Genomic DNA, 26,372 nt, shown 5'->3' with positions numbered 1-26,372 from the left:
CCAGTAAGCGTGAAATACTGGGATAAATGTGATTTTTTTTTTTAGGTCTGGTTCATCTTGAATATTTGCTATTCATATCTGGCAGATTTTGTTTGTAAATTGCCATGGTGGCTGATGTTTTCTGTATTGTTAAGTCCTCACATATTGTGCTCGTATTCAAACTGAAATCTTGATCTGATAATCAGTGGTTTGGAGGCTTCTAATATACAGATCTCCTCATCTGTTAATTGCTGTGAACACAGTCCTGCACTGGATTTACCGCCACTCCATGCTTCTCATCTGATACTTAACTATTTGAGTTGTTGAAGACAAGAGCACTTGGTAGTAGATGAAAATGAGATTTTTTTTTTAACCTTGCAACATCAAAGTAATTGAAAACACATTCCCATGGCCACTTTTATAGCGCTGGGCAAGGTATGCCTCTCATACCTATCTTTCCCATTGCTCTGTGTTCCTAATAGAGTTTTATTGAATTTTGATTGAGTAATAGCATTTACATGACAAGACTGCTGCTCTTCAGAGCTAAGCAGATGAGGTACATCCTGGTTGGTTTTTTCATCATTGCGTGACTGATTTCTTTGGAGGCCATAGTCACCTTCCCAACTCCCTTTATTTGCTTTGATTTCAAGGTTGCCGTTAGAAACCCAGTCTTCTAGTCTGCTAGTTGTTTAAATCTATTTTCAGTACATTTATTCCCATCTGTTATCCCATCAGTTTATCTTCTTGAAAGACATCACTTCCAGAGCCTTATGAGCTGTTGCATGTGCTGTGGAGGCTTATGGGTTGTTACATAGCCAGGGATGTCCATTTGACACAAGCCTGGGGGTTACCTTCTCTCTTCTTATGTCAGATCCCTTTTCCAGTTCTTTCCCTTTCTTGGTTAATACTTCAGTTTTGATGGTGCTGGTTGTTTAGTAGCTTCCAGAGAAAGAATTCATAAAGGTAAGTATTTGAGATCTTGCCTGTTTTCCATTTTTAAAAAGTATTTTTATTTATTTGAGAAGTAGAGTTACAGATAGTGAGAGGGAGAGACACCCCCCAAATGGCCGCAATGGGCAGAGTTGAACTGATCCGAACACAGGAGCTTCTTCCAGGTCTCCTACGTGGGTGCAGGGAGCACTTGGGCCATCTGCCACTGCTTTCCCAGGCCATTGCAGAGAGCTGGATCAGAAGAGGAGCAGCCAGGACTAGAACCTGCACCCATATGGGATGCTGGCACCTATGGCAGATGATTAATCTATTGTATACAGTGCCAGCCCCAGTGTTTTCATTTTATCATGACTTTGCTTAGTAGTTCATCTGGCTGTAAGAATTCTCAGCAGGAATATGGTGTTCTTCAGTGCTTAGAAAGTATTGCTCCATTGTTCCTTGGTTCCTGTGGGTTTTGTGAAGGGTGAAGCTGCTCTGATTCTGGATCCTTTGTGTGGCTTAGGTATTCCCCCTCCCTGCAAGCATAGATGATGACCTATCCTTTGTGTTTCACCCTCTCAGGAGTAATGAGTGGATCTTGATGTGGATCTGTTTTGATTTTTTTAAGAGACATTTTATTTATTTGAAAGAATTATATATAGAGAGAGAGATTGATCTTTCATTTGCTGGTTTACTTCCTAAATGTCAGCAACAGCCTGGACTGGGCCAGGCTAAAGCAAGGAGCCAGGAGGTTCATCTAGGTCTCCCACATGAGTACAGGAGCCCAAGGACTTGGACCATCTTCTGCTGTTTTCCCAAGTGCCTTAGCAGGGAGCTAGATTGTAAGTGGGGCAGGAGAGTGCCCATATAGGATGCTGGCATTGAGGTGGTGGCTTAACTTGTTATGCCACAATGCTGGCCTCTGTGTGGACATCCACTGTATTTGCATCTACTGTAATTGCATCCACTGTGCTGGGACTCTAGAGTATTTGTAATCTGGAAACCAACCATTCCTAAATTTTGGGAAGTAGTCTTGAATTATTATTTGATGGCTTCCTTCCTTTTTTCTCTCTCTCTCTTTCTGGAACTCCTGTTATTCAGAAGGTAAACTCCTCGTCTGTTTCTCTGAATTACTATATTTTTTCTTTCATTTTTTCATCCGATGATTTGTCTGTTTGCTTAACTACCTAAGAGTTTTTTCTCAACTGTATCTTTCAGTCCTTCTGTTGAGATTCTCATCTTTGCTCTCATGTTATTAATTTTCAGGAGCTCATTTTTATTTGCTAGGTGTCCTGCTCATGTGGTTTCCTGTTTGTTTTAGTCTTCTGTTGCTGTGAGACACAAGACCTCAAAGATAGTGACATACAGCATAACCATTTAATTTTTGCTCACACATTCTGTGGGTCTGGAATTTTGTTAAGAGGCAGGTGTTGTGGCACACCTTGGGATGCCTGCATCTGAAATCAGAGTGTCTGGGATCAATTCCTGCCTTTGCTTCTGATGTAGCTTCCTGCTAATGCACACCTTGGAAGGCAACAGGTGATATCTCAAGTACTTGGGTCCTTATGGGATACCAGATGGAGTTCCTGGCTCCTGACTTCAGGAATTTTGGGAGCAACCCAGCAGTTTGAATATCCCCCCCCCAATTCTTTCAAATATATAACAGTAATAATAATAATGAAGCCGGTGCCACAGCTCAATAGGCTAATCCTCCGCCTAGCGGCGCCGGCACACCGGGTTCTAGTCCCGGTTGGGGTGCCGGATTCTGTCCCGGTTGCCCCTCTTCCAGGCCAGCTCTCTGCTGTGGCCAGGGAGTGCAGTGGAGGATGGCCCAAGTGATTAGGCCCTGTACCCCATGGGAGACCAGGAGAAGCACCTGGCTCCTGCCATCGGATCAGCGCGGTGCCATGGCCACAGCATGCCGGCCGCGGCGGCCATTGGAGGGTGAACCAACGGCAAAAGGAAGACCTTTCTCTCTGTCTCTCTCTCTCACTTTCTACTCTGCCTGTAAATAATAATAATAATAATAATAATAATGAAAAAGAATTTTGGTAATACTACAGTGAGTCAAAGAATTGGAGTCATCTCCTGGCTTCCTTATTCACACGTCTGACATGTGGGCTTCAATGATGTCAAAGACTGGGGTACCTCTGGCCCTCCATGAGGCTTCTCACACACCCTGGAAGCTGGTTCTGAGAAAGGAAGATTTTGGAGAACAAATTCTCCAAGGCAACCCTGCAGAAGCTTTGAGTTTTCACATGACCTAAACTTAGTGGTCACATAGTATCACTTCTGCTAAATTCTCGTGGTCAACAGAGTCATAAGTTTGCCCAAATTAAACGAGGAGAGAATTTGTTTCTTGATTGGTGAGGTCCTGTTACAGAACTGTTCTAGCTGTCTGCAGAAAATATAATCTGGGCCTCTTATTTACTCACTTTTCATGAATGCAGTATCTTTTTTTTATCTCCCTGAAGATAGGAAAGGTAGGTTTTTTTTGGTCCCAGCACACTCTGTTTTCTGTGTACATTTGAGGACCTCTCAATTGAGCAGTGTATCTGTTTTTTCTCCTGGCTTAGTAGGATTCCCTAGGGAATACAGTTATGCCTCAGCTTTACAGTGAAAGTTCTGGGAGATAAAAGATGAGGAATAAACAAGCTAGAAATCAGGAAAGAGATCTTGATAGTCATGCTTTGAGGGCATGGACCCTGCCTTCCATTATGCCTGGTGTATCCCAACCTGGGGAACATCTGCAGAGAATACATCTTGGATCTTTGTCGGGTTTGAAGTGGAGACCTAAGTACTTTGTAAACAGTTGTCAGTTAATATTTTTTTTCCTTCAAAATATGGTATATTTGATGCTCAAATGACATGTTTTTGAAAGACAGACAGTGATAGATCTCCCATCTGCTGATTCACTTTATAATGCCTGCAACAGCCAGGGCTGGGCCAAGGCACAATCAGGAGCCAGGTACTCCATCTGGGTCTATCTGCCACGTGGCTGACTTCTCCCAACTACTTGAGCCGTTGCCTGCTACACCCCAGGATGCACATTAGCAGGGAGTTAGAACCAGGAGCTGAGCTGGGGTTGTAACCTACACACTCCAATATAAGACGTGGGTGTCCCTTGCAGCATCTTAACTGTCAACAACAAACACCCCCAAATGACTTATTTTTAAAATTTTATCAGTGCTTCTGAATTCTGTAATAAACTAAGATAGATGAAAGAGTTGTCTTTCAGAGTGGCAGATATCAACATGTCCAGATGAATGCCAGGAGGTTATTGTCTGATGAATGGGCTCCAGATCAGTGGACCCTTTCGCCCAGCAGTTACAGCGACTCTTGGCAGTTCTGTGATTACAGAACACAACAAAGCTGATGACACACGCTTCAAGTCACATCCCTTATATATAACACCCCAAATAATTGCAAGAACATCTTTCAGCACAAGATTAGATGAATCTATACAGTGCATGAGCACATAAATTCAACATTTCTGTTTGTATTGAATCTTTCCTGTGGCAATATTTCGGCGTTTTTTCAATAATACTGTCAACTTTTAAACAGTTTGTTAAAATAATCTTTCTTTAAAAGAAAAACTGCTTATCACCCAAATGCGCTCATGAACACATAGGAAATTAATCCTATCAAACTTCTGCGCAAGAGAATTTATTTTTTCCAAAAGGGGTAATACGTTTGTTTGAAATAACTTACTCCCAGGCCGGTGCCGCGGCTCAATAGGCTAATCCTCCACCTAGCGGCTCCGGCACACCAGGTTCTAGTCCCGGTTGTCCCTCTTCCAGGCCAGCTCTCTGCTGTGGCCAGGGAAGTACAGTGGAGGATGGCCCAAGTGCTTGGGCCCTGCACCCCATGTGAGACCAGGAGAAGCACCTGGCTCCTGCCATCGGATCAGTGTGATGCGCCGGCCGTGGCAGCCCTTGGAGTATGAACCAACGGCAAAGGAAGACCTTTCTCTCTCTCTCTCTCTCTCTCACTGTCCACTCTGCCTGTCAAAAAAAAAAAAAAAAAAAAAAACAACAAACAAACAAACAAAAAAAAAACAAAAAACAAACACTTACTCCCAGTTCTCTTTTGTCACAAAGGACACAACTTGAAAAGATAACTCCAGGATCAGGGTTGTGCTTCCAGAGATTGGAAAATAGTTTCATATGAAGCAAACTGGTCTATGTGATGATGTAATTCTGTTATCAAGTTGGAATGATACTATTCTAGGCTAAAGGTCATTTGGCAATACTCAAGATTTTATTGGCACATGCTCCAGTGATCAGAACTTGCCAACTGAAAGTATAAGGTTAGATATTATACAATGATAAAGTGGATGATCAACAAAACATTTGCTGGGATTAGCACATTGGGAATATGACCTTCTATTAAGTCAATAAGAATCAATATTACTTCCTATGTTGAATGCCCAGGATATGGTTCAAGAGTCTCTAGTGTTTTGTTGAATTTATCTCTTGGCTTCATTTTAGGTTTGAAGGGCAAGGGCCAGCTAAAGGCAAACCTGCATCTAGAGAATGCAGTGTCAACGTCAGTCTCTTTAGGTAAAATCTGATTGTCCACATGGAGATGTTTTTCCAAGGAAATCTGATTAATCAGGTCTTTCCTGGGCTCATTTTGCTATTCAGTATATATCTGGAGGCGGTAGTACTTGCTTCATTTCCGTCTCCATTGTCATAGTCCTCATTTCTTCTAACACTGAATTATGAAAAGATTCATGCACACAGTAAAGTTGAGCAATTTTTTACTATGAGCACTTATACATTCATACCTAGGCCAATACCATGAATATTTTACTCACTGCTCTATCACACACCTATCTACCTATCCATCCCTCTACACGCTCTCATTTCCTAATATATTTCAAAGAAGATTTCAAGACATCAGTCCATAATCCTCATTTTTAGCTCCTTCTCTTCTCTCTCTGGTTTTTGTTTTTTGTTTTTGTTTGTTTGTTTTCCACAAAGAAACCTTTTATTTAAGGAATACAAACTTCATGCATTTCATAAATACAACTTTAGGAATATAGTGATTCTTCCCACCATACCAGATCTCCCACCCCTCCTCCTTCCTCTCTCATTCCCAGTACCATTCTCCACAAAGATCCATTTTCTTTTCTTTTCTTTTCTTTTCTTTTCTTTTCTTTTCTTTTCTTTTCTTTTCTTTTCTTTTCTTTTCTTTCTTTCTTTCTTTCTTTCTTTCTTTTCTTTTCTTTTCTTTTCTTTTCTTTTCTTTTCTTTTCTTTTCTTTTCTTTTCTTTTCTTTTCTTTTCTTTTCTTTTCTTTTCTTTTCTTTTCTTTTCTTTTCTTTTCTTTTCTTTTCTTTTCTTTTCTTTTCTTTTCTTTTCTTTTCTTTTCTTTTCTTTTCTTTCACAGGCAGAGTGGACAGTGAGAGAGAGAGACAGAAAGAAAGGTCTTCCTTTACCGTTGGTTCACCCCCCATGTGGCTGCTATGGCCGGCGCATTGCGCTGATCCGAAGCCAGGAGCCAGGTGCTTCTCCTGGTCTCCCATGGGGTGCAGGGCCCAAGGACTTGGGCCATCCTCCACTGCACTCCCTGGCCACAGCAGAGAGCTGGCCTGGAAGAGGGGCAACCGGGACAGAATCCGGCACCCCGACTGCGACTAGAACCCGGTGTGCCGGCGCCGCAAGGCGGATTAGCCTAGTGAGCCGCAGCGCCGGCCCCCACAAAGATCCATTTTCAATTAACTTTATACACAGAAGACCAACTCTAAACTAAGTAAAGATATCAACAATTTGCACTAAAAAAAAAAAAAAAAAAAAAAAACCCTCAAAACTATTTCTCAACAGTCAAGACAAGGGCTGTTCGGAGTCATTGCTTCTCAAAGTGAATATCACTTTTTTTTTTTTTTTTTTTTAGAAACTTAATTAACTTTAAAGAAGCACCCAAGAATGATACATCTTTTGGGAGCAGATGTAACTGTAACTTATGAGACATAAAAACATACTCCACTTAATACGTTAAAAGAAAGTCCTTGAGAAAGAGTTTTATCATTAATTAAGGAAGCACCTAAGAAAACAAGCAATGGAGTTGGACACTTAGGCATAACTGAAACTTATGAGACATAAGAATATCTTCCACTTAATGCATTAAAATTAAATAAATCTTTGAGGACAAGATTTACTGCTCACTCTCATAATACAACTCTTTGAGGACAAAGGTCCTGCATGGGAAGTTAGTGCACAATGGTTTCTGTTGTTAATTTAAGAATTAACACTCTTATGTATGATGTAAGTGACCACCCAATTCTCTTGACATGAGCTGCCTAGGTTATGGAAGTCTTTTGAATCTATAAATTCCGTTAAGTATTTAGACAAGGCCATAGCAAAGTGGAAGTTCTCTCCTCCCTTCAGAGAAAAGTACCTCATTCTTTGATGACCACTTTTTTCTACTGGGGTCTCATCCACCGAGGTCCTTCATGTAGGACATTTTTGCCATAGTGTCTTGGCTTTCCATGCTTGAAATGCTCTCATGAGCTTTTCAGTCAGACCAGGAAGCCTTAAGGGCTGATTCTGAGGTCAGAGCATTACTTAAAGTGATTGTCATTCTACGAGTTTGCTGTGTGGACTGCTTGCCATGTTGGAGCACTCACTCCTTTTAAATTCTATTATTATTACCAGACACTTAATCCTATATATATGATCACTTTTAACAATCCTCCTATATATATGATCACTTTTAACAATCCTATCCATATGATCTCTTTAACACTTAAGATGATATTTTTACCACCCAGCTTAAGGGGATTTGAGGTCCCATGGCAAGTTTTTAAACAGTACCCTTAGAAGTAAGTCCATAGGAATGTATGCAGAACTAAACAGCTTTACAGTTATAAGCTTCAATACACCTCATAATTACAACTTCTGGAACATGGTGATTCTTTCCACTGTGCCTGCTCTCTTACCCATACTCACATCCCTCTAACTCCTCCTTCTCTTATTCCCACTCTTATTTTTTTACTAAAATCTATTTTCTGTTGACTTTATATACATATGATTAACCCTATGTTAAGTAAAGAGTTCAACAAATAGCATGGAAAAAAAAAAAAAACTGTTCCTCAACAGTCAAGACAAGGGCAGCTCAAGTCATCCCTTCTAGAGGTATCGATTTCACTTCTACAGATTGCCTTTTAGATGCTCAATTAATTATTATAGGTCAGGGAGAACATATGGTGTTTTTAACTTTTTGGCCTGGCATATTTCACTAAGTATGATGTTTTCCAGATTCATCCATTTTTTTGCAAATGACCAGATTTCATTTGTTTTTACTGCCATATAGTATTTCATGGTGTACCCACCCTGTAATTTCTTTATCCAGTCTTAAGTTGATGGGCATTTGGGTTGATTCCATGTCTTAGATATTGTAAATTGAGCTGCAATAAATATGGGGGTGCAGATAACTCTTTCTTATGCTGATTTCATTTCCCTTGGGTAAATTCCCAGGAGTGGGATGGCTGGGTCATATGGCAGGTCTATATTCAGATTTCTAACATATCCATACTGTTTTCTATAATGGCTTTAGCAGCTTACATTCCCACCAGCAGTGGATTAGTGTACCTTTTTCACCACATCCTTGCCAGCATTTGTTGTTTGTTGATTTCTGTATGAAAGCCATTCTAACTGGGGTGAGGTCAAGCCTCACTGTGGTTTTGATTTGCATTTCCCTGATGGCTAGTGATCCTGAGCATTTTTTCATGTGTCTGGTGGCCATTTGAATGTCCTCCTTTGAAAAATGTCTGTTTAAGTCCTTGGCTCATTTCTTAATTGGGTTGTTTGTTTTGTTGTTGTGGAGTTTCTTATTTCTTTATATATTCTGGTTATTAATCCTTATCAATTGGATAGTTTGCAAATAATTTCTCCCGTTCTGTCGGTTGCCTCTTCACTTTCCTGAGTGTTTCTTTTGCAGTACAGAAACTTCTCAATTTGATGTAATCTCATTTATTAATATTGGTTTTGATTGTCTGTGCCTCTGGGATCTTTTCCAAGAACTCTTTGCCTGTGCCAATATCTTGCAGAGTTTCCCCAGTTTCTCTAATCATTTGATGGTGTTGGATCGTAGATTTAGGTCTTTAATCCATTTTGACTGGGTTTTTGTGTAAGATACAAGCTAAGGGTCTTGCTTCATACTTCTGCATGTGGAAATCCAGTTTTCCCAGAACCATTTGTTAAAAAGACTGTCATTGCTCCAGAGTTTGGTTTTAGCTCTTTGGTCAAATATAAGTTGGTTGTAGATGCTTGGATTGATTTCTGTTTTTCTGTCTGTTCCAATGGTCTGTCCATCTGTTTTTGTACCAATACCAGGCTGTTTTGATTATAATTGCCTGGTAGTGCATCGTGAAATCTGGTATTGTGTTGCCTCTGGCTTTGTTTTTGTTGTATAAGATTGCTTTAGCTATTCGGGTCTCAAGGGTTTCCATATGAATTTCAGCATCATTTTTTTCTATATCTGAGAAGAATGTCCTTGGTATTTTGTTTGGAATTGCATTGAATTAGTAAATTGTTTCAGTAGTGTGGACATTTTGTTGATATTAATTATTCTGATCCATGAACATGGAAGATTTTTCCATTTTTTGTATCTTCTTCTATTTCTTTCTTTAATGTATTGTAATTCTCATCATAGAGATCTTTGACATTCTTAGTTAAATTTATTCCAAGGTATTTGATTTTTTTGTAGCTATTGTGAATGGGATTGATCATAGAAGGTCTTTCTCAGCTGTGCCATTGTCTGTGTATACAAAGGCTATTGATTTTATACCTTGCAACATTATCAAACTCTTCTATGACTTCCAATAGTCTTTCAGTGGAGTCTTTTGGATCCCCTATATATAGAATCATGTCATCTGCAAATAGGGGTAGTTTGACTTCCTCCTTCCCAATTTGTAGCCTTTTAATTTCTTTTTCTTGCCTAATGGCTCTGGCTAAAACTTCCAGGACAACATTGAAAAGCAATGGGGAGAGTGGGCATCCTTGTCTGGTTTCAGATCTCAGTAGGAATGCCTCCAATTTTTCCCCATTCAATAGGATGCTGGCCGTGGGTTTTTCATAAATTGCCTTGATCATGTCAAGGAATGTTTCTTCTGTACCCAGTTTGCTTAGAGTTTTCATTATGAAAGGTATTGTATTTTATCAAATGCTTTCTCTGCATCCATTGAGATAATCATATGGTTTTTGTTCTTCAGTTAATTAATATAATGTATCACATTGATTAATTTGTGAATGTTTGTGAATGTTGAACCATCCCTGCATACCAGAGGTAAATCCACTTGGTCTGGGTGAATGATTTTTTTTTTTCATTTTCGATTCTCTTTATATACAGAAGATCAGTTTAGCATACATTAAGTAAAGATTTCAACAGTTTGCTCCCACACAGAAACATAAAGTGAAAAATAATAGATGATTTTTTAAATGATGATGAAATCAGATCAGACCTATTGTCATGTTTAATCCCAGTGAGAGTCAAGTTGGGAATTGATAATTTCTTCTTCTTCTTCTTCTTCTTCTTCTTCTTCTTCTTCTTTTTTTTTTTTTCAGAAGATCAGTTTAGTATACATTAAGTAAAGATTTCAACAGTTTGCACCCCCATAGAAACACAAAGTGAAATATACTGTTTGAGTACTCGTTATAGCATTAAGTCTCAATGTACAGCACATTAAGGACAGAGATCCTACATGAGGAGTAAGTGCACAGTGACTCCTGTTGTTGACTTTACAAATTGACACTCCTGTTTATGGCATCAGTAATCTCCCTATGCACCAGTCATGAGTTTCCAAGGCTACGGAAGCCCCTTGAGTTCTCCAACTCTTATCTTGTTTAGACACGGTCATAGTCAAAGTGGAGGTTCTCTCCTCCCTTCAGAGAAAGGTACCTCCTTCTTTGAAGACCTGTTCTTTCCACTGGGATCTCACTCACAGAGATCTTCCATTTAGGTGTTGTGTTTTTTTTTTTTTTTTTTTTTTGCCAGAGTGTCTTGGCTTTCCATGCCTGAAATATTCTCATGGGCTTTTCAGCCAGATCGGAATGCCTTTAGGGCTGATTCTGAGGCCAGAGTGCTGTTTAGGACATCCGCCAATCTATGAGTCTGCTGAGTATCTCGCTTCCCATGTTGGATCACTCTCCCCTTTATTTATTCTATCGGTTAGTATTAGCAGGTACTAGACTTGTTTATGTGCTCCCTTTGACTCTTAGTCCTTTCATTATGATCAATTGTGAACTGAAATTGATCACTTGGACTAGTGAGATGGCATTGGTACATGCCACCTTGATGGGATTAAATTGGAGTCCCCTGGTATGTTTCTAACTCTACCATTTGGGGCAAGTCAGCCCGAGCATGCCCCAAATTGTACATCTCTTCCCTCTCTTATTCCCACTCTTATGTTTAACAGGGATCACATTTCAGTTAAATTTCAACACTTAAGAATAACTGTGTATTAATTACAGAATTAAACCAGTCATATTAAGTAGAACAGACAAAAAAAACTACTAAGAGGGATAATGTATTAAGTTGTTCATTAACAGTCAGGGCTATGCTGACCAAGTCACCGTTTCTCATAGTGTCCATTTCACTTCAACAGGTTTCCTTTTTGGTGTTCAGTCAGTTGTCACCAATCAGGGAGGACATATGGTATTTGTCCCTTTGGGACTGGCTTATTTCACTCAGCATGATGTGTTCCAGATTCCTCCATTTTGTTGCAAATGACTGGATTTCGTTGTTTCTTACTGCGGTATAGTATTCTAAAGAGTACGTATCCCATAATTTCTTTATCCAGTCTGCGTTGATGGGCATTTGGATTGGTTCCAGGTCTTGGCTATTGTGAATTGAGCTGCAATAAACATTAGGGTGAAGACCGCTCTTTTGTTTGCCAATTTAAATTCCTTTGGGTAAATTCCAAGGAGTGGGATGGCTGGGTCGAATGGTAGGGTTATATTCAGGTTTCTGAGGAATCTCCAGACTGACTTCCATAGTGGCTTGACCAGTTTGCATTCCCACCAACAGTGGGTTAGTATCCCTTTTTCCCCACATCCTCTCCAGTATCTGTTGTTGGTAGATTTCTGTATGTGCGCCATTCTAACCGGGGTGAGGTGAAACCTCATTGTGGTTTTGATTTGCATTTCTCTGATTGCTAGTGATCTTGAACATTTTTTCATGTGCCTGTTGGCCATTTGGATTTCCTCTTTTGAAAAATGTCTATTGAGGTCCTTGGCCCATCTCTTAATTGGGTTGTTGGTTTTGTTTTTGTGGAGTTTCTTGATCTCTTTGTAGATTCTGGTTATTAACCCTTTATCTGTTGCATAGTTTGCAAATATTTTTTCCCATTCTGTCAGTTGTCTCTTCACTCTCCTGACTGTTTCTTTTGCAGTACAGAAACTTCTCAATTTGATGCAATCCCAATAGTTGATTTTGGCTTTGACTGCCTGTGCCTCCCGGGTCTTTTCCGGAAATTCTTTGCCTGTGCCAATATCTTGAAGGGTTTCTCCAATGTTCTCTAATAACTTGATGGTGTCAGGTCGTAGATTTAGGTCTTTAATCCATGTTGAGTGGATTTTTGTGTAAGGTGTAAGGTAGGGGTCTTGCTTCATGCTTCTGCACGTGGAAATCCAGTTTTCCCAGCACCGTTTATTGAATAGACTGTCCTTAATCCAGGAATTGGTTTTAGATCCTTGATCAAATATCAGTTGGCTGTAGATGTTTGGGTTGATTTCTGGTGTTTCAGTTCTGTTCCATTGGTCTATCCATCTGTTTCTGTACCAGTACCATGCTGTTTTGATTATAACTGCCCTGTAGTATGTCCTGAAATCTGGTATTGTGATGCCTCCTGCTTTGTTTTTGTTGTACAAGATTGCTTTAGCTATTCGAGGTCTCTTGTGCCTCCATATAAATTTCAGCACCATTTTTTCCAGATCTGAGAAGAAGGTCTTCGGTATCTTGATTGGTATTGCATTGAATCTATAAATTGCTTTTGGGAGAATGGACATTTTGATGATATTGATTCTTCCAATCCATGAGCATGGAAGATTTTTCCATTTCTTGGTATCCTCTTCTATTTCTTTCTTTAAGGTTTTGTAATTTTCATCGTAGAGATCTTGAACGTCCTTGGTTAAGTTTATTCCAAGGTATTTGATTGTTTTTGTAGCTATTGTGAATGGGATTGATCTTAGAAGTTCTTCCTCATCCATGGCATTGTCTGTGTATACAAAGGCTGTTGATTTTTGTGCATTGATTTTATACCCTGCTACTTTGCCAAAATCTTCTATGAGTTCCAATAGTCTCTTAGTAGAGTTCTTTGGGTCCCCTCGCGTTCCAGCGCTGGTGTGTTGAGTCTGCCGCTGGTGTCCCGAACTGTGGGCTCCCACACTCTCCACGCAGGTCCACTGTGAATCACATGTTCCAGAAGAGTTTCTTCTGCTGTTTCCTCCCCTACTCTTCCTTGAACCTGCAGTATCTCCACTTTTATTAAACTGTCTCTCCCTGAACTATCAGTGTGCTCCCCTCCTATTCCGCCATCTTGCCTCCTTCCTGGGTGAATGATCTTTCTGATGTGTTTTTGGATTTGATGGGCTAGATTTTGTTAAGGATTTCTGCATCTATGTTCATCAGGAAAATTGGTCTGTAGTTCTCTTTCTCTGTTTTATCTTTTTCAGGTTTAGGAATTAAGATAATGCTGGCTTCATAGAATTATTCTATTTTATTACTAATTTTATTTTATTACTAATAATAATGTCTATTTTTCAATAGAGGGACTTAGAATATACAAACCTAGTGTGACAAGGTAAAACATTCTCATTTGATAGTGTCAATACTTTGCCTTTTTTTTTTTTTCCAGATTTATATATTTGAAAGTTAAACAGCGAGAGGAGAGGCAGAGAGAGAAAGAGGGGTCTTCCATCCCTGGTTCACTCCCCAGTTGGCCACAACAGCAGGAGCTGAGCCGAACTAAAGCCAGCAGCTAGGAACTTCTTCTGGGTCTCCACGCGGGTGCAGGGGCCCAAGGACTTGGGCCATTTTCTACTGCTCAGGCCATAGCAGGGAGCTGGATTAGAAGTGAAGCAGCCGGGTCCCGAACCGGCACCCATATGGGATGCCTATGCTTCAGGCCAGAGTGTTAACCCACTGCGCCACAGCACCAGCCACATTTATCTTCATTCATAAATCAGAGCTTTGCAGGGTACAGAATTCTGGGTTGACAGGTTTTTTTTTTTTTCTCTTAAGACTTGTACTATATCTTGCCATTCTCTCCTAGTCTGTAGGGTTTCTGATGAGAAGTCTGCTGTGAGTCTGATAGGAGATCCTCTGAAAGTAATCTGGTGTTTTTCTCATGCACATTTTAGAATCTTTTCTTTATGTTTTGCTGCAGAGAGTTTGATTACAATGTGTTGTGGTGAAGATCTTTTCTGGTCATGTCCATTCGGAATTCTGTGTGCTTCCTGAAACTTGGATTTCCCTTTATGTCTCCAAATTAGGGAAGTTTCCTGTTATTATTTCACTAAAAATGCCTTCTTTTTTTTTTAAAGATTTATTTATTTATTTGAAGGTCAGAGTTACACACAGAGAGAAGAGGCAGAGAGAGAGAGAGACAGAGAGAGAAAAAGAGAGAGAGAGAGAGAGAGGTCTTCTAACCGATGGTTCACTCCCCAATTGGGCGCAACAGCCGGAGTTGCGCCTATCCGAAGCCAGGAACCAGGAGCTTCCTTTGTGTCTCCCTTGTGGGTACAGGGGCCCAAGGACTTGGGCCATCCTCCACCACTTTCCCAGGCCACAGCAGAGAGCTTGATTGGAAGTAGAGCAGCCGGGTTTCGAACTGGCACCCATATGGGATGCCCACGCCTCAGACCAGGGCATTAACCCATTGCGCCACAGCACCAGCCCCTAAAAAGGCCTTCTAATCCTTTCTGTTTTCCCACGCTTTTAGTAACTCCTAGAACCTATATGTTGGGGCATTTGATAGTATCCTGTGGATTCCTAACAGTGTTTTTCAGTTTTCTGATTTCTTCTTCTTGGTTTGGTGTGACTGTATTACTTCCTGTGATTTTTCTTCTAAGTCAGATTTTTTTTCTAAGTCAGATATTATTATAAGGCCTTCCACTGCATTTTTTTATTTGTTCTATTGAATTCTTTATCTCCAAGATTTCATTTTGTTTTCTCTCTAAGATCTCAATTTCATGGGAGATATTTGCTTTCATTTCATTTACACATTTTATTAGTTCATGCATTTGCTTCTGATTACTTCTGAGTAATCCTACAATCAATTTTTTGAATTCCATTTCTGGCATTGCTACAGTCTCTTCATCTTCACAATCTAGTATTGAAGTGTTGTGATCTTTTGGGGGGTGTCATATTGTCTTCCTTATTCTTTCTTGAATTGGTGAGTTTATCATTTGGCTTTTGTGGAGATACTCATTGGTTTCTTTGTTTTTTTCACTGTGGCAGCTTTTATCTTTGGACTATGCCTCTGTTGATTGGTGGAGTGTCTACTGTTTTGTTGCAGGCTGATCGGGGAGAGAGAAATGTGTCCCCCCACTTTTTTTCCTCTTCTAGTTTGGCAGGTACACCATCCCTCACACGACTCCAAGCCAGATCCCCTCCATCCTCTTCCTGCAGCTTTATTGCCAGTGGCTTGGGCTGCTGCAGACTGGTCTCACCTCATTTTCAAAAGCTGGTATGGTGGCTCTTGGCTGCTGGGGTCCTGAGTTGTGTGTGTCCACACCTTCCACGTAGGTCCACAGTGTCCCTCTAATTTGCATGGTGTTTCCTCTGCCATTTTCTCTCTAACTCTTCCCTGAGACTGCACTCTCCACTTTTTTAAAAAACTATCTTCTTGTAGACTAGAGCAGTAAGCTCCCTCTCTACTGTGCCATCTTAATCTTCTAGTTAATACTTTTAAAACATCAGCCGTTTCCCCCCACTCTCCCTTTAGGAGGTTTGTGTGCCACCCATTCCTGAGCCTTTTGAAGATTATGTCATGTAAATAGAGCTGGTTCTTTTCCCATTGTCAATTTGGGATTCATGTGTCTGCTTAATCAGTTGCCTCTTATCCATCTGCTTTTTTTAATAAAACACTTTAATAAATATAAATTTTGAAAGTACAACTTTTGGATTGTAGTGGTTCTTCCTCCCGTAACCACCTTCCCACCCGCAAACCATCCCATCTCCTACTCCTTCTCCCATCCCATTCTTCATTAAGATTCATTTTTAATTATCTTTATATACAGAAGATCAATTCTATACTGAGTAAAGTTTTCAACAGTTTGCACCCACACAGACACATAAAGTACTGTTTGAAGACTAGTTTTACCATTAATTCGCATAGTGCAACACATTAAGGACAGAGGTCCTATGCCTCCTAAGCTTCATATCTGAGTCACGGCACCATTATCCCTCCTAGGCTTCATATCCGAGTCACGGCACCATTATGTCGCTCCCCCATTCGCGGAGGAACGACACAGGACCCTGCGCTGTTCTTTTGTCTGCTCGGCCCTTCCCGGGTTTGCTGCTGGTTCTTCCTGGGTTGGCTGCCGATCTTTCCACCTCCGTGGAAGGGCGGCTCCCCTTGCCACTTTCCCCACTTCCGCGGGGAAGCAGCACACCGCTGGCCGGCTCTCTCGGGGGCTGCTCAGATGTTATCTGGATGTTCCCTTTAGATGTTCCTGGTGCATGTTGTCTCTCTCCTCCTTTATAGTCCTCTTCCACCAATCCCAACTCTGCTACCCACATGCCGAGCACACTGCTCTCCTCCAATCAGGAGCAGGATCAGCTCCTGCAGCTCAATCAAATTGGTGAGAGGCAGCTGTGTAGAAGTTGTTTACTCCTCTCCCAGCACCATATTGTGGGAGAGCAGATGCATAGAATAAGTCTTAATTCCAGTAACTTAGTCTAGTCCGAGTTGCTCCCCACAAGGTCCTACATGGGGAGCAAGTACACAGTGTCTCCTGTTGTTGATTTAACAATTGACACTCTTATTTATGAAGTCAGTAATCACCCAAGGCTCTGGGTCATGAGCTGCCAAGGCTGTAGAAGCCTCTTGAGTTCACAAATTCTGACCTTATTTAGTTCTCTCCTCCCTTCAGAGAAAGGTACCCCCTTCTTGATGGCCCATTCTTTCCGCTGGGATCTCACTCACAGAGATCTTTCATTTAGGTCATTTTCTGCCACAGTGTCTTGGCTTTCCATATCTGAGAAACTCTCATGGGCTTTTTAGCCAGATCCAAATGCCTTAAAGGCTGATTCTAAGGCCAGAGTGCTGTTTAGGGCATTTGTCATTCTGTGAGTCTGCTGTGCATCCTACTTCCCAAGTTGGGCCATTCTCTCCTTTTTAATTCTATCAATTATTATTAGCAGACACTAGTCTTATTTATGTGATCCGTTTAACACTTAATCCTATCTTTATGATCAGTTATGAACTTAAACTGATACCTTTAACTAGTAAGGTGGCACTGGTACCTGCCAACTTAATGGGATTTGGAGTCCCATGACACGTTTTTAGCTTTACCCTTTTACACTTTTACTTGCTGCCCCTCCCCTTCATTCTTCCTGAGTTCATTTCATCTGTCTTCCCAAAAGTTGTATCTAATATCCTTCCAGTTCAGCCTGAAAGACTCATTTAGTGTTTCTTATAGGATAGGTCTACTAGCATATTTCCTCTTAGTTGTTAATCTTTTTCAGGACTTCCTGTACTCATAATCACTTTTTCTCTTACTGTTTCCAAGATTCTTGTCTTTGATTATGGAGTGCCTAAGTGAGGTTGTCTTTATGTTTATGCAGTTGGAGCTCATTGAGCTATGACATGCAAATTAACTTTTATTTCAATTTTAGTAGAGTGGTTTTTGCAACAGCTTTAAGTTTACAGAAAAATGGCAAGAAAGTGGAGTTCCTATAACCCTTCCCCCCATATATAGTTTATTGTTACCATCTTTAGTGTGGTACCTTTGTTGCAATTAAACTAATATTTATATATTAGTTTATATTTTTAATATTTTATTTGGGGGAAAGAGAGAGAGACCTACCTCATCCACTGCTTTGCTCTTCAAATGCCTGCAGCTAGGAGCTGGGAACTCAAACCAGATATCCTATGTGAAGCAGGAGCTAAATTCTTGAGCCATCACCGGTGCACAGAGATTTCCTTAAATTCTTTGAACTAGTAAGGGACAGGAATTAATTTGTAAAAGGTGTTTATTCATTTAGTGCTGATATTTTAGTGGTTGAAATTTAAGTGTTTTAGCAGAATCTCCCCATATTTGCTTTCTAATAGAGGTTTAGAGTAGAGTGGTGGTCAAGTTCGTTGGAAGAAAATGAGTTGAACAACTAATTCGGTTGTAGGATTTTCATTAATATGCCCATGGGCACTGAGAATCTTCATTGTGGGGATAAGACACATTGTATTTTTCAATCATATTGAGCCATTAAACTGTTTCTTGGCCCAAATTTTAGCAAATGCTACTAGAGTTTAACCTAAATGTTACAATGTTTTGAAACCTTTAGCAATCCACAAATATAATGTTAGAAAAATAAGTAAGACTGAAGAGGAGATAATTTTTAAGTATTTTGGGCAGTTTCCTTTATGGCTTTTTTTTAATTTATTTTTATTGGAAAGGTTGAGAGACAAAGATAGACAAAGAATTATTTTCCATCCACTGGTTTATGCCCCAGATGCCCACAACTGGGACAGGACGAGGCCAAAACTCAGAACCTAGAACTCATCCAGATCTCACACATGGGTGGCAGGTCCACAGGTACTTGAGCCATCACCTGCTGCCTCCCAGGATGTGCATTAGCAGGAAGCTGGATTTGGAAGCAGAGCTGGACCTTGAACTCAGGCACCCTGATATAGAATGCCCATGTTCCACCTGGTATCTGAACCACTGTACCGATTACCTGTCCCAAAAAGGAAATTTTGAATGAGAGAAATCAACCAGCCATGATTTTGAGTAAAAAAGTAAATACATAAAAGTTGTTTGCTAGCATGCTTTATGAGTGTGTGGGTACAAGTTTGTATAAGTCTTTCACACATTTCTTTTTCTGTTTCACATATTTTTTAAAGCCTCATGGGACGTATTACCATTGCTGGATGCCTGGTATGTTTAGGAAGCCCGGCAACATGAAAGGTATCTGAATTGGCACAGGCATTTCCTTGATTCCGAGCACTAGAAGACCCAGACCTGCCTTTATTCTAAATGGTAGACAATCTCATCTCATTTGCATTATTAGTATTCACAAATGTTTAAAAGTTTCAGTTCCAATTCTGCTATTAAAGGCCAGCTTCAAATTTCTGTGAGTCTGGGGCTGGTGTTGTGGTACAGGAGGTGAAACTGCTGCTTGCGGCACCAGCATACCATATGAAGTGCCAGTTAAGTCTCAGCTGCTATGCTTTCAGTCCAGCTTCCTGCTAGTGCCTCCAGGAAGGCAGAAAAAGACAGCCCATGTGCCTGAGTCCCTGACACCCACATGAGAGACCAGGATAGAGTTCCTGGCTCCTTATTTCAGCCTGACCAAGTCCTGGCTGTTGCAGTCACTTGGGAAGTGAACCAGTGGATGGAAGATGTCTCTCTCTCTCCCTCTCTGAATCTCTTTCTCTAAAGTAAATTTTTTTTTTTTTTTTTCAAAATCTCTCTAAATTGGAGGGGAAGGGGAGCCTATGGTACAGCAGGTTAAGCCTTTACTTGCAACACCAGAATCTCATTTTAGAGTGCCTGGTTGAAGTCCCAGCTACTCTGTTTTCAGTGCAGCTTGGGAAGGCAGCTGATGATGGCTCAAGTACTTGGGGCCCTTGCCACCTGCTCAGGAGACCTGGAAGGAGTTCTTAGCTGCTGGCTTCAGCATGGCCTAGACCTGTCTCTTGTGGCCCTTGGGGAGTGAACCAGCAAATCAAAGATATATTCCTCCCTTTCTCCCTCTGTTCTCTCTGTCTCTCTGTCACTCTGCCTTTCAAAACAATAAATAAATAATTTTCAAAAAAATTGTGTTAGGTGAGGAAAAGAACATATACACTAGGTAGGTTTTGCTGAATTTCTTCTTTGATGTATATGAGGGCACTTCAAGAAGTTTGTGGAAAAATGGAATTAAAAGATAAGTTTAGGGGCAAATATTTGAAGTAGCAGTTAAAACGCCACTTAGGGTGCCTGCATCCCGTATCTGAGTACCTGGGTCTGAATGCCTGCTCCACTCCCTATTCTTGCTTCCTGCCAGTGCTGACCCTTGCAGGCACCAGATGAAGGCTCAGGAAGTTGGGTCCCTGTCACCTCTGTGGAAGACCCAGATTGAGCTCTCAACCAGCTCCAGCTGTTGCAGGCATTTGGAAAGTGAACCAGTGAAAAAGATCTCTGTTTCTGTCTCTTCCCCCCACCCACCCCCAATCCTGTCACTCTGCCTTTCAAATAAATAAATAAATCATTAAAAGAATTCTCTATAAACCTGGGGTCCAGTTGAACAGCAAGTTAAACCAACACTTGCAAAACAGGCATCCCTTATCAAAGTGCCATGTTCCTAGCTGCTCTGCTTCTGATCTAGCTTCCTGCTAATGTACTTGGGAAGTCAGTAGAAGATGGACCAGTACCTGGGTCCCTACCATCCTTGTGGGAAACCAGGATGGAGTTTCTGGGTCCTGGCTTTAGTCTGGCTGTTGGGGCTATTTGAGGAGTAAATCAGCAGTTGGAAGATTTCTCTTTGTTTCCCTCTTTCTTTTCTCCCCTCTCTCCCTCCTATTCTCTTTCTCTTTCCTCCCCTCTCTCCCTCTCCATCTTTTTCTGTTGTTCTGCCTTTCAAATAAATAAACAAAATAAGTCTTTTAAAAAATCTCTGTAAATCTGTTATGAAGACAATTGATAGTATTTCACTTTTTTTTTTTTTTAAAGAATAATAGTGCTTACTACTTATAGAACCAATGGCTAAGTCATAAAATTGATCATTGAAAACAAAACTGAGCAGGCATTTGGCATAGTGGTTAAGATGCCTCCTGAGAAGCCCACATCCCATACTGGAATGCCTGGGTTTGGATTCTGGCTCTGCTTCTGGTTCCAACTTCTAGCTAATGTACATCCTGGGAAGAGCAGGTAATGGCTCAAGTATATGGGTTCCTGCCACTCATGTGGGAGACTTAAAGATTGGGTTCTTGGCTCCTGGCTTTGGCCTAGCCCAAGCTGTTGCAAGAACTTGGGGAAATAAAGCAGCAGATAAAAAAAAAAAAAAAAAACCCAGCCGGCGCTGTGGCTCACTTAGCTAATCCTCCGCCTGCGGCACCGGCATCCTGGGTTCTGTCCTGGTTGCTCCTCTTCCAGTCCAGTTCTCTGCTGTGGCCCGGGAAGGCAGTGGAGGATGGCCCAAGTGCTTGAGCCCTGCACCCCGTGGGAGACCAGGAGAAGCCCCTGGCTCCTGCCATCGGATCAGCGCGGTGCGCCGGCCGTAGTGGCCATTTGAGGGGTGAACCAATGGAAAAGGAAGACCTTTTTCTCTGTCTCTCTCTCTCACTGTCTAACTCTGCCTGTCAAAAACAAAAACAAACAAACAAACAAAAACAACCCTGTCTGTCTGCCTTTCAAGTAAGTAACAAAAAAAAAAATGAAATGAAAGAAAAAACATATTTGCGTGTTTATAAGCATTTTGTGTAGTCAAAGTATTTGGGTTCTTGGAATTTGAATATAAACAAAAGAGCTGTCATAAATTGCAATTGGTGGGGTAGATGTTATAGCACGGGGGTTAAGCTGTTTCTTGGGACACCCACATCCCACATCAGAGTACTTGGGATCTAGTCCCACCACTGCTTTCCATTCAGCTTCTTGCCAGTATGCACCCTGGGAGGCAGCAGATGATAGCTTAAATAGTTGAATCCTTGTCACCCACAAGGGAGACCTGGATGGAGTTCCTGGCTCCTGGCTTCAGTCTGGCTCAGCCCTAGCTGTTGGAGGCTTTAGGGGAGTAAATCAATATCTCTTCTCCTTCTCCGTCTCCCTCTCTTTCCCCATCTCTGTTGCTCTGCATTTCAAACAAATAACAATAAATTTTTTTAAAAGCAATTGCAGTCTGTATACAACTGTTGTTTTTGTGCAAGACTTAATGACTATAATCTGTTGTAACCAATCCAGGAAATGCAAGACTCTGTTTTGAATTGTGTATATCTTTTCTTCCTGTAGTAGATGACATGGAACTGAACTCAGAATAGTGTGAATCCAACACAGCCCCATATCTGCCTGCTTTCAGCTGTGATTTTTTGATTCAGTGTGAAATTCATTTCACTTGCCCTTCCTTTCTTCAAAATCAAAACCATTTCTGAACTTCTCTCTAAGTGTGTCCCTTATTCTAAATCATCAAAAATATAAATGGATCTGATCTCTTCAAATCTCCAGGGATGTTGACACCAGCTGAGGGACATTCATGGATGTCATGAAGAATTTAGATTAGGAACAATTTCAAGACAAGGGGTGCTAATTCTTAGGAAACTGGCACAGTGTCAAACACTCACAAACTCTGGACAGTTCAGTAATTAAAACCATGGTCTTCAACTATGTTTTTGCACCTCGGCATACTAGAGAGGAAAGATGTTTACTGTAGTATATTCTAGTGCATCATGGACTGTATTTTGGTGACCCCCCCCCCAATCTGTGTTAATGCTGGATACCGTATGAATCCTTTTCTCTGATGAACCTACTTTGTTTTTGTTGTTAACGTCTAGCTTCATAGAAGAGGACAGTTTTTGAGCCTGAGAATTTACAAGTGTTGGAAAAGACTGCATTTATATGTATTCTTTCTATTTTTCTTTTAGTGCCATTTTCCATTTCAAAATGCCTTTGAACTTCTGATACATGCAGACTGACAACTCTCAAGGCCACAGCAGAGGGGACATCCTTGCTCTTGAAGCCTAGCTAGCTGCCCTGACTGAAGGAGTGTCCCTGACTGCTGTTTGCGATGCTGAGGAAGTTGATACGGAAGAGACTTCTTTTTGGTCCCACTAAATACTTGTTTGTAGTGCTTGTTTTCTCCCTCGTCACCTTCTCGGTCTTAAGGATTCATCAAAAGCCTGAGTTTGTAAGCGTCAGACACCTGGAGCTGCTTGAGGAGAACCCTAGTAGTCATATTAACTGCACCAAAGTGTTGCAGGGTGATGTTGAGGAAATCCAGAAGGCGAAACTTGAGATGGTGACGGTGAAATTCAGGAAGCGCCCTCGGTGGACCCCAGACGACTACGTCAACATGACCAGTGACTGCACCGCTTTCATCAAGAGGCGCAGATATATTGTGGAGCCGCTAAGTAAAGAAGAGGCGGAGTATCCCATAGCTTATTCTATTGTGGTTCATCACAAAATCGAAATGCTTGACAGGCTCTTGAGGGCCATCTACATGCCTCAGAATTTCTATTGCATTCACGTGGACAAAAAGTCAGAGGAATCTTTTCTAGCTGCGGTCATGGGCCTGGCGTCCTGTTTCAGTAACGTCTTCGTGGCCAGTCAGCTGGAGACTGTGGTCTATGCCTCTTGGAGTCGGGTTCAGGCCGACCTCAACTGCATGAAGGACCTCTACAAGATGAACGCGGACTGGAAGTACTTGATCAACCTTTGCGGTATGGATTTCCCTATTAAAACCAACCTGGAAATAATCCGGAAGCTCAAGTCGTTAATGGGCGAAAACAACCTGGAAACCGAGAGGATGCCAGCCAATAAGGAAGAGAGGTGGAAAAAGCGTTATGTCATCGTGAACGGAAAGCTCACAAACACAGGGACCGCCAAGGCGCGCCCTCCCCTCCAAACTCCTATTTTCTCGGGCAGCGCCTACTTTGTGGTCAGTAGGGAGTATGTGAGGTACGTGCTGGAGAATGAAAGCATCCAGAAGTTTATGGAGTGGGCACAGGACACCTACAGCCCGGATGAGTATCTCTGGGCCACTATCCAAAGGATCCCGGAAGTGCCGGGCTCTCTGTCCTTGAGCCACAAGTATGACTTGTCCGACATGCGCGCGGTTGCCAGGTTTGTCAAGTGGCAGTACTTTGAAGGCGATGTTTCCAAGGGCGCGCCCTACCCGCCCTGTAATGGGGTCCACGTGCGCTCCGTGTGCGTGTTTGGAGCTGGCGACTTGAACTGGATGCTGCGCAAGCACCACTTGTTTGCCAACAAGTTTGACATAGATGTCGACCCCTTTGCCATCCAGTGTTTGGATGAGCACCTGAGGCATAAAGCCCTGGAGACTTTAAAACACTGACCTTTGGAGGCCACTGGAGGGATATTAAGAAGAAAGCACAAAATGTACCCCGTCCACTTTCTCTGCCTTGCCAAGAAGTGTCAGAAAATCTGTGTGGGGTCCTCCTTGGGGAGGCGACTCTTAAGTCTTCATGTCAGGGAAGCCACATGGTTTCTGCAGAGCACAATGGGCGAGAGAGGCTAGAGCATTAAGTGTGTACCTGGGGGTCAAGTGGGAGGGCGTGGCAGCTGGAGGCCAGGGCAGGTGGCCAGGTGTTTCAGAGGGGGCCAGGGTGGCCGATGCAAAATCAGCCTGCTAAAAGCTCAGGGACTTCACAAAGTGAGATTTGACTTGTGCCAAAACTATCTCAAGAATTTTACAAATGACAGTTTCTTGATGTGAATAAATATACAGCAGCAATCATGATACCGTTCATTGTCCATGTTTTATTTGTTGAAATAGAAATTTGATTTTATTTTTAAATGTTCCTTTATGGAAATAGTTTATTTTCTGCTGTGATACTGTGCTGTGTAGTGTGTCTCTGTATGTCATCTCAGGGAGCTTAAAATGGACTTGTTTAATGTTAATATTCCTGGTTTATTTTTGCTTATAATAATGCACATGTTTTAAGAAAAATGACAATTTGTACTTCAATTGATTTCTATAAATCATCTTAGAAAAATTTAATTAGAAAAATTAAAGTACTTTTTCATGATAGTTACTCCAAGAGCATTGCTCAGGTTTTCTGGATACTTGTTTCTGTACATCCCCCAGTCTTCTCAGCCCCTACTGTCAAGCTGTGTAAAAAGCTACTTCCATAGGGTCCTGTAATACCTTCTCAGTTCTCGGAAGACCTTGACCTGATTGCCAGTAACTAGTGCGGAGAACCAAGACAGAAAGTATGTTTGGGAGGAGAGGAAGAGAGGCAAATCTATTTAGACTATTTCTGAGATCCATAGTGAGTTTTAAGAACCAGCAACTGGCACTAGCCCTTAGAAATTAAGGCTGTTGTTGCTTGAATCTGCAGGATCCAACCTCCCAGGGCCCATGCCTGCTAGGTCGCCTGTACCTCCACCAGAAAGGACCTGGCCCCTCTGCCTGGGTCCTCATACCATCTGCCTGCTGCCTGTACGTTTCCTCCTCCCTCATAACCTCCCGTGAGGAGGGAAGAAGTGTTCTGTAGTTTCACATGACATTTCTGGAAGGCCTAGGAAGGGAACTCTAAGCTTTAGACAGATAGTTTCTGTATTGGCATTACAGTGCGTGATTTTTACTTCCTCCGTTTTTACCAGAAGACAGATGATTTGGTCTTGTCATAGCACTGTCACATCTCAAAGTAAATGAAGATGTGGAAGAAAAATCGTGTTATTTTGCTGAATTGATTCTGCCCAGCCAGTGAGCTTGCAGGCACTGTGAAACCTTGTCATTTAGCATTAGACTTTGACCAAGAATCAAAACCATGTGTTTTATTTTTAAACTTCAGCCAATTTAAATGGAACATGAGAAATTCCCAGTATCAGACAGTGCCAGGGTACTCAACTGAGGAGACGTTTTTATGCCTCAAAATCAGAAAACTATTTCATTTTATTGAGGTGTGTTCTTAAAAAACCCCCTCATCAGGTGCAGAGGTGGAAGTCGGGGAGTGGGCTTTTTCATGATTCTCAAGCAGCAAGTGTTGACCAAGAGGAACATGTTTGCTTTGAAAACTCAGGAGATTCTGTTGATGTGGGCTGTCCATTCCTTGGGTCCCCTCTCTACAGGCTTCTAACTCGGTTTCCTTTGAATGTCTGTCAGATATTTCTCTCATGCTTCTGTTAGCAGAAAGGTTCTATAAATTGTGTACTTTTGTAACTAAAAAACTGTGGTGGCTGGCATTGTGACCCATCAGGTCAAGCCACCACTTGTGATGCTTGGCATTGCTTATCGGAGTGTTGGTTTGAGTCCTGGCTGCTCGACTTCCCATCTAGCTTCCTGCTAATGTGCCTGGGAAGGCAAGGATGATGGCTCAAGTGCTTAGGTCATGTGGAAGGCCCAGAAGGAGCTCATTTTGGCCTGACCTAGCCCCTGCCATTGCAGCCATTTGAGGAGTGAACCAGCAGATAGAAGATTGAACTAACTCTCTCTCTTTCTCTCTCTCTCTTGCCCCCCTGCCTCCCCCATCTCCCTCTTTCTCGGTCACTCTTCCTTTCAAATAAATAAAATCAATCTTTAAAAAATTGATGAGATTTAATCATTTATTTAGTGTGCATGTCTTTGAGGAATTTTTCATTT

At 41.6% G+C, this 26,372-nt stretch overlaps 1 protein-coding gene across 4 annotated transcripts in view; it reads left to right on the top strand.

Moving 5' to 3' along the window:
- Window positions 1-24,822, top strand: part of GCNT1 (glucosaminyl (N-acetyl) transferase 1) — a 56,750-nt gene extending 31,928 nt beyond the window's left edge. For all 4 annotated transcript variants that reach the window (XM_089336637.1, XM_008256634.5, XM_070050634.2 and 1 more), the window contains one exon: window positions 22,693-24,822. In XM_089336637.1, the coding sequence (XP_089192763.1) occupies window positions 22,836-24,122 (1,287 nt within the window). In that variant the 5' untranslated portion in view covers window positions 22,693-22,835 and the 3' untranslated portion in view covers window positions 24,123-24,822. The remainder of the gene's footprint in view (window positions 1-22,692) is intronic.
- Window positions 24,823-26,372: the final 1,550 nt, after the last annotated feature.

The sequence above is a fragment of the Oryctolagus cuniculus genome, chromosome 1 (genome assembly GCF_051225735.1).
Source record: "Oryctolagus cuniculus isolate XC-2025 breed Fujian yellow rabbit chromosome 1, ASM5122573v1, whole genome shotgun sequence".
Taxonomy (NCBI): Eukaryota; Metazoa; Chordata; class Mammalia; order Lagomorpha; family Leporidae; genus Oryctolagus; species Oryctolagus cuniculus.
Note: the sequence above shows the minus strand (reverse complement) of the source record. Positions and strands in the feature narration are given on the sequence as shown.